The sequence below is a fragment of the Taudactylus pleione genome, unplaced genomic scaffold (genome assembly GCF_031769625.1).
Source record: "Taudactylus pleione unplaced genomic scaffold, aTauple2 ptg000638l, whole genome shotgun sequence".
NCBI classification, from domain to species: domain Eukaryota; kingdom Metazoa; phylum Chordata; class Amphibia; order Anura; family Myobatrachidae; genus Taudactylus; species Taudactylus pleione.
Window position 1 is genome coordinate 1,579,448 of NW_028285040.1, and position 8,484 is coordinate 1,587,931.

General features: G+C 46.1%; 1 protein-coding gene across 2 annotated transcripts in view; it reads right to left on the reverse strand.

Annotated features, from left to right (window-relative positions):
- Positions 1-7,738, reverse strand: part of FAM193A (family with sequence similarity 193 member A) — a 104,300-nt gene extending 96,562 nt beyond the window's left edge. For both annotated transcript variants that reach the window (XM_088454978.1, XM_088454977.1), the window contains exon 1: positions 7,375-7,738. In XM_088454978.1, the coding sequence (XP_088311104.1) occupies positions 7,375-7,584 (210 nt within the window). In that variant the 5' untranslated portion in view covers positions 7,585-7,738. The remainder of the gene's footprint in view (positions 1-7,374) is intronic.
- Between the last annotated feature and the right edge of the window lie 746 nt (positions 7,739-8,484).

The window sequence follows — 8,484 nt, forward strand, 5'->3', positions numbered from 1 at the left end:
GGTTACTGTCTTGATACATACACTGTTTGTTCACAAACTTAATGCACTGAGTAGTATGTTGGCAATATACAAATAAATGTTAATAAAATATGAACCAAAAAAAATAAAAAAAATCTACACACAAATAAACTAACTTGTGTACCAGAATTGTCAATAAAGACGTTTGCATCACCTTATCGTTACTACAAAAAGGACCAGTAGACATAAATGTTTGACTTAAACGTCCACAATTTCCTAATCCCCTGACTGTGACTACATTCAGATTCCAGAGAAAGTTCTAACTGCGCAGCTCCTAATGTATGACAGCAGGGTAAGGTGCGTCATGTAGCGCGCTCACCAGCGGAGAGTTTGAGCTTACGCAGTGGATGAGCCCAAGGTATGGCAAGTAATACAGCAGAGGGTATAGGGGACAGTTGGGACATTTTAAATAATTATGGGTACTGATACTCCAATTATCTTGGAAACAACCTTCCGTAAAAAGATTACTGAATGCAATGCTTTAGCCGTCTGGCTCCCATTTACTGTAAGTCGTTTTCCAAGGTAATTGTATACAGTTGTTGCCCTATGATGTTACTCTGTGCACTGCCTACAATGTTTTTCACAAAGCAATTGTATCGCATGAAAAAGGCAACAAAAAATAACTATTGCATCCGATAAAGGAGAAATCTGTTAACATAAAAAAGGAAAAAAATAACAGGCCCTTTTATGAATGGAAGCCGCTTTGATGAACTAAAATTTAGTAAGAAATTATCATCTTGGGGTGTGACTGGTTCTCCCCGCTACCATACAAAGGCGGTCAGCTTTATTGATATAATGCTGAAACGTCAGAGCCCTAAGACTGCGGTTAGGGGGCATGTTAGTAGAGTATTTCCTAGTTGGCAGCAGGGTTTTAAGAGTGATGATGGATTAAAAGGGGAGGAGGGGGGGGAATATTAAACTAGTGAAGTTCTCAATTTATGTGGGAAAATCCAATACATAGAAAAACTGAACACCAGATCTGGCACCACATTACAGAGAGATTAGACTGACTATAGACAATTTTATCTAAAGTCAATCTGCCATGAGATAATATAGGAGATTTGTGCGGAGCGGGGGGTTTAATGGGAATTGCAACACCCTGCCAGAGATCTCAATTTATGGCCAGGTAAAAAAATAAATAAATAACACAATATTAAGCACAATCATTTTCACTACCTGAGGCCCTGTGACACGTGGCGGTGTTTATAGGAAACTTTCATGAGACAACCTCTTTAAAACATCAAAGTAAGCAGTCATATTAAACTTATGGACAGTGTACACCAGAGGTGGTTTCAAGTCAAATCATAAATCCTTGGCACCAATAACATAACCTGAAGATACAATAACACAGTTGCTCTATGAAAACCAAAGAGTGCTGAAATGCAGCAATGTCTGAGAAATTAAGGGGGCGATTCCATTGTTAGCCCACACGGCTGCATGTGCCGGGCGCCCGACAGAGCAAGTCAATTGTTGCTCTGTACGGGCGCGTACAGCTGTGGGAACATACATATCAGCTCACAGCCCCTGTGAGATGAAATGTGCGATAAGTCGGTGGTTTGGGTGCTCGAAAGCAGGTCTTTAGACAGGTTTAGCCGCTTTACACGCTAAACCCTGTCTGTTTGGGCACGACATGCGCGATATGCATTGCCGCCCAAACACAATTGAATATCGCACCCTGATCTCCCGTCACTTTAGACGGGAGAGAGGGGGGCGATAAAACAATTGAGTCGCCCCCAAAGACTGAAAAGATAGAGCTTCAAGGGAAAGCCATAAAATGCAGCATATACCGAATAATAAAGTCACACTTGGGCTGTATAAAAAAAATATCCTGTATTTAACATTTCATATGCACATAGAGGTAAAGAAAGAGCATTGTACCAAATCAGATATATATTTGTGTTGCTTTGTTTTAAACACTCCACGTTCCATTTTAGAGTATCTTATGCAGTTATAAGTTAAATACTAATTTCTAAAAATATATCAAACATGCATCTATAAACAAAGAGGTTTATTTGCATTTAACATGCAGTAAAATAAAAAAATAAAAAAAAAAGTATATTTCTCAATGAAGGAAATCCTCTGCTCAAACATTTTAACAATACGGCAGGTGTATTAACCACTGAATTTAATTTAACTTAATTTAACTTAATTTAATTTAATTTAACTATCCCCCCCCTCAGATATTAAAAATTAGCCAGAACAGTTATTCATATGAATACGCATGATGTGTAAATGGCTTCTGACAACCGCTAACCAGAATTTGCAGTCAATTTGCACATCACCCCATAACACTTTAATTAAATTGCATCCACTCCAGACTATCACAGCTGAGGTTCCCGGTCTTGATCATGTTCCAGACTAATCTTTAAATCGCCAAATCCCAGACATTACCCCTCCCATGTACCCCCTTTGCAATATCTGTAAACTATCAACAGCGCTGATTTTAGGCAACTGTGATAAATAAGTACCCCCCCCCATTGCATATATGACATGACAATTGGGCGTATACATCTCCGGGACATCCGCTTATGATAATGTAGACTCTACCTCAGACAAAATAAAGAAAGCATTTCGGTTCAATGGGTTTAACCAGGCAACTTCCACACATGGAATAACTAAACCTTCTGGATTTTAGGTGGATGGGTCATACAGTGAGAGCAGGAAGTCCTGTGCTACAACATCAGCCAATGATCAACCACACAGGTCAAGCCCATCTTTGGTGATGGCCTCTACTAATTGCAATCGGATTGGACAAGCTTATAATTTCCTGGGTACATTAGGTGTCACAGTGCTTACAATGACAAGGGAGGATACATAATTTATGTTAGGTATTTATTAACAGCCATTTATATATTGCACACATTACGTAGAACTTGAGGGACAATATATCAGTCATTCACAATCCGTCCCTGAACCAATGGAGCTCACAATCTGTATTTCCTATCAGATGGACACACATACAAACTAGGGTCTATTTTTGTCAAAAGCTAATTAACCTACCAGAATGTTGCACTCATGACATCATCGCGATGAGGCAGTAATGAGTAACCACTACATAATGACTCAAGTGTAGCACTACAACGTATACGAGGATACTGAATGGATGATGGTGGAGGCGCCCATCCAATCAGGAACTAACAATTCTAGCAGGTAGTTCCATCCCTCCCTCCTGGGTTGGGACCTGAATACAGACTGGCCACCTGCAATTGCAAACAGAGGGGACGGAGCTGAATTCAGCTAGAAATCCCCCATCAACATAGTAACAGGAGGAAAAAACGTTTAAACTACCTTTATGTTGATAGTTTCTTGCTTTTGCATACGAACAAAGTGCAGTAAAGACCAGACAAAACATACAAACCTAGAGAATCCAAAGGGGTTTAATTAAATTTGATTCTGAAAGACCACACACACAGCCTGGAGCTACTACAAGAAAGTCTCCCAAGTTAATATATTTCACTCTGAGTAAATTAAACTCTAGGTTATGACGTAAAGGAAAATGAAAGTATCCCTGGGACACTTTCTGAAAGACCTTTCATCCGGCTAGTAAAACTGTTCAGGTACTTTCCCTGAACCTCCCGCGGTTATTGATCTACTCATCCCTACGTCTTCCCCGCTCAATCTATACCCCCGAGATTTACCCAAGGCAATATGACGTAAATCCGCAGCACCTTACCAAATTTCCCAGCCCCACTCCTGCTTAAATATGAACTGGGGAACAGGTGGAAATATTTTGGAGTAGGAGATTTTGAAAAGAATGTTTAGGAAACAGGAGTGATCTATTTTGTCTTCTACTTATCCCAACTCTACAAGTGCTGCTCTTGTTCTAGCAGATCCTCTGCACATTCCTAGAAAGACACCAAAGATTCGACTAATCAGAGAAATAAGGCGCACTCTGGAAGATAACAAGCCCACGTGTTTTACTAAGTATATATAGGCTATTTAACCTCTGTAAGATCAATATTTGCAGACACTGAAATCCCCCCTATGTTTGCACGCCATTATTAGTACATTTATTTTTTAAATGCAAGGAAAAAAAAAAGGAATAATTCATTACACACAGATCCGCAGGCAGCTTGGAACAAGTCACAGAAATAGGAGTGAGCACATTGATGATGTCACCGTTACGCAGCTGGAGGTTTGGGGCACACAGAGTAATGGTAACAATATGACAGGTCATAATACAACATGCTCACTACTGGCTGTGGAAGGTTAAACATGCGCTAAAGACCACATAACGCCAGCTCTTCTTAGTACCTAAGACAGGTGCACAAAGGATAATCAAAATGTAAACAATTTAGAGGATATCTGCATGAAAACACACCAATTTAATTGCCGGCAAGATTCTTTACCAACTTGCACTATACCATCAGAAATGTAAACACACGCGTCTATTAAACAAAATAAAAACTATAAAAAGTGCTGGCAGTTTAGGAGTCCCATACCAATATCACTTCCAAGCTAAGCTTAAAGGTGCCTGTAAAACTCCCAATGTTTCCAGCACTAGACAAATAATGACCAAGCGTTTGCTGAATGGCTGGCCTAATTGGACAGATCTGACAGTACCCGAACAGCTGAACAGTCAAAACATTACACATAAACAGCGCCTTTATTTGCATGGACATTACATAACCTGCCAGACTGCATGTGAGAGCATAACACAAAGGTGACATAGTAAGCAATTGCAGACCAGTATCAGCACCTGAACACCTGCAATAGGGAAAGACGTATACCCATGCCATCGACGTGTGGGCGCGCGCGCGTGTGTGTGTGTGTATATAAAAGAAACCAGCAATCGACTTCTGTACAGCAGTTTTGCATCAATTAGTAAATCCCATTATTGCAAAACAAAGAGGTGCAGGGGGAAAATATAAGCCACCTGTCACTGAACAGACTTCATTCGGGGCCGGTTGCAGCCAAGGGAAGTACTAGGAGTTGCTTGGAGACAAGGCCCCGAGACACAAAGCTGAAAGTGATTTGAAGAGATTATTATGTATTACTTGTGTAGAGTCATAGCGTGCTTCAAACACATGAAGTGGCTATAATGACAAGCATGTTAAAGCCATTTGGATAAACACAAAACCAAATAACCTAAAGTTAAACAACTCAAAAACATAGAATTTAAAAAAATAAATAGATAACACTATCAAAGCAGTTCGGTGGAATACACAGTAACCAAGGAAAAACAACTGAATTAATGTAAATATAAATTACACTATACATGTACCCCAAATCTATTACCGTCATGGCCACAAAGTAACCTGGGGATGAGACACTGATTTAGGGATGGAATACAAAAAATTAAGTGTGTTTCATACATTAGGAATACTTGCAATACATGGGCCCAAATGCACTTAGCAACTTAAAGAGGACTAATGCTGGCCATACACGCTACAATTACCGGGGCGATCCGCCCGATATCTGCGGATCGCCTCGATAATTGTAACGTGTGTGCGGGCGACAGAGGGTTAAATATCGCTAGGTCTGACATGCCGGATTGTCCAGCATGCCCGTCCGATGCGATATTTATGAGTTAAAATCCCGGCCGTATCGGGCAGTGTATGCCCAGCCGCGGCCGACAGACAGACATTTCCTGTGTTCCTTCCCATGGAAGGAACAGGGAACTGTCTCCTCCACCAGGGGCGGAGCGCAGATGTGGGGGCTTATACACTGAGATATCTCAGAGTGTATGCCGGCGACATCTGCGGCTGGCAGGCTGCCAGATAAAATGTCTGTCGGTCTGACAGGCATTTTATCTGGACGTGTATATCCAGCTTTAGGCTGGGTACACACGTAAAGATTTTCTGTCCAACCATCCAACTAGATGATTGGTTGGAATGAAAATCTGGTAACATATGGGAGTAACTGATGATCAGCAATTTGCTCCTATATGCCAGAAAACAGATGAAGTTTGTTAAATATTTGATCTAAACAATTGGTTCAAACAACAGTTTTTGTCCATATTCCAGCGTTTGGGAGCAAATTGCTGATTGTCATTTGCTTTCATACCTTACCAGATTTTCATTCCAACCAATCAACTAGTTGGATAGTTACACAGAAAATCTTTACGTGTGTATGCACCCTAAGACCTGAAATAAAGTGTGAGCACAGCACTAACCTACTTACTTTTGAAATACTGAAAATTAAGTGTGTTAATCCATTTATATAGATATGCGTATAGAGTACACAATATATACAGGACAGCACAGACAGGAGGCATTCCTGGAAATCATCATACAGGGCCAGGATACCTGCAGTTCTCTCCGGATGTTGTGTATCTAAAGTTCTGGCAGGCAGGACAAGCTGGGAGTTGGTAGTTATACAAACACCAAGAGAAAGTGGTAACTCTGTGGGTGTATATAATATATATTATTCAGGATGTTTGTACTATATTTGAGGAGGCCATGAAATGCACTGTACACCATAATGCATACATTAAGGGCCCACCTAACACAGGATCACTGGGTACTGCTTGGCCCATTAATAGCATAACAGGATAGGGGCTGTGTCACCCCAGCAGCACCCAGGAGGGCACCCCCCCCCCCCTCGCCGCCAGCACCCAGGAGGGCACCCCCCCCCTCGCCGCCAGCACCCAGGAGGGCACCCCCCCCCCCTCGCCGCCAGCACCCAGGAGGGCACCCCCCCCCCTCGCCGCCAGCACCCAGGAGGGCACCCCCCCCTCGCCGCCAGCACCCAGGAGGGCACCCCCCCCTCGCCGCCAGCACCCAGGAGGGCACCCCCCCCTCGCCGCCAGCACCCAGGAGGGCACCCCCCCCTCGCCGCCAGCACCCAGGAGGGCACCCCCCCTCGCCGCCAGCACCCAGGAGGGCACCCCCCTCCTCGCCGCCAGCACCCAGGAGGGCACCCCCCTCCTCGCCGCCAGCACCCAGGAGGGCACCCCCCTCCTCGCCGCCAGCACCCAGGAGGGCACCCCCCTCCTCGCCGCCAGCACCCAGGAGGGCACCCTCCTCCTCGCCGCCAGCACCCAGGAGGGCACCCTCCTCGACGCAGCACCCAGGAGGGCACCCTCCTCGACACAGCACCCAGGAGGGCACTACCTTAGACCCAGCACCCAGGAGGGCACTACCTTAGACCCAGCACCCAGGAGGGCACTACCTTAGACCCAGCACCCAGGAGGACACTAACTTACACCCAGTACCAATGAAGGCCCCCCCAAAACCTAGAACCCAGGAGAGCATCCCCCTAAACCTAGCACCCAATAGACCCCCAGACCTAGGATAGCACCCCGAGACCCAGCACCCAGGAGAGCCCCTCCAAGACCTTCCTGTGCAAGCACAGAGTCCCATTTCCCTGCAGGTACCCAGGCCAGTGGCCCTGCTCGGCGGGGTGGCAGCTTACCTCGGCCCCCGGCGGGGTGGGAGTGCAGCTGCTAGGGGTACTGGACAGGAGACCTCCTCCGCTCCCGGCTCCTGCATTGTTTCCTCCGCTCACTGCATCGTGCTGTCCCCGCAGTGCCGCCGCCTTCACCTCCCCGGACGCGCTACTGCTGCCTCCGCCCCGCTTGTTCTTCCTCCGCTTCGCCCCTCTCTTCGCGTCGGCCGGGCTCATCTCTGAGCTACAGCAGCGCCTGTTCCGCCGAGAGCCACACGCCGAGCTGCACCGGGGGCCGGAGCGCGGGTAGTGTCCGCACTGAGATACGAGCTTCGAGCGGGGCGGCAGAGACTCCGAGCAGCCAAGCTAGACTTCAATATGGCGGACTACAAGGAGGAAAGCTATTCCCGTCTTACGCACGGACGTCACGACGCAATCTTACGTCAACGTGCTGCTGCCGCCTCACCCCGGGCACGGCGGGACTTGGAGTCCAGGCGGCAGAAACGCCGCAGTATCGAGGCGGTAGAACTACCATCCCCAGAATGCTGCGCGCCTGGATAACAGCTAGAGGTGACTGCGCTACAAGCTGAGCTGGGGGCGCTCGGCATGCCGGAACTTGTAGTTCGCAGGCTGCAAGGTTGTGTCAGGGATGGGCAAAGTGGTGCTGAGGACTTTTTCAATATAATTATAATAAAGACCGTCCAATATGGCCCCTTCTACTCTGCTCAAAGTGCTTTATTCCCAAACTATTTGTAAACAGATTTATATGGTGTACACATATACTATGCAGCAAGAGCAGTCATTCACATTAGTTCCTGCCCCAGAGGAGTTTACAATCTGTATTACCTACCTCATGCCCATATACAGGGCATATGTGCCTACTCTCCCAGAACGGCATTCCCAGCTGCCCGGAAGAGTGGGCAAGTCTCCCAGAGCCGGCCTCCACCCAGCTGCTGCCGCTGACCTCCCGAGTGAAGTGAGCGGTACAGACAGGCGAAGAAGCGATTCGTGTTGAATCGTGTCATCATGCCCCACCCCCCAACACAATGAGCAGAATTCAATTATTTCTAGCCCCTATCACGCCCGACAGAGCTATTCAATTCTTGCTCCTGTCGGGCACGATGAGCTGCCAGCGCT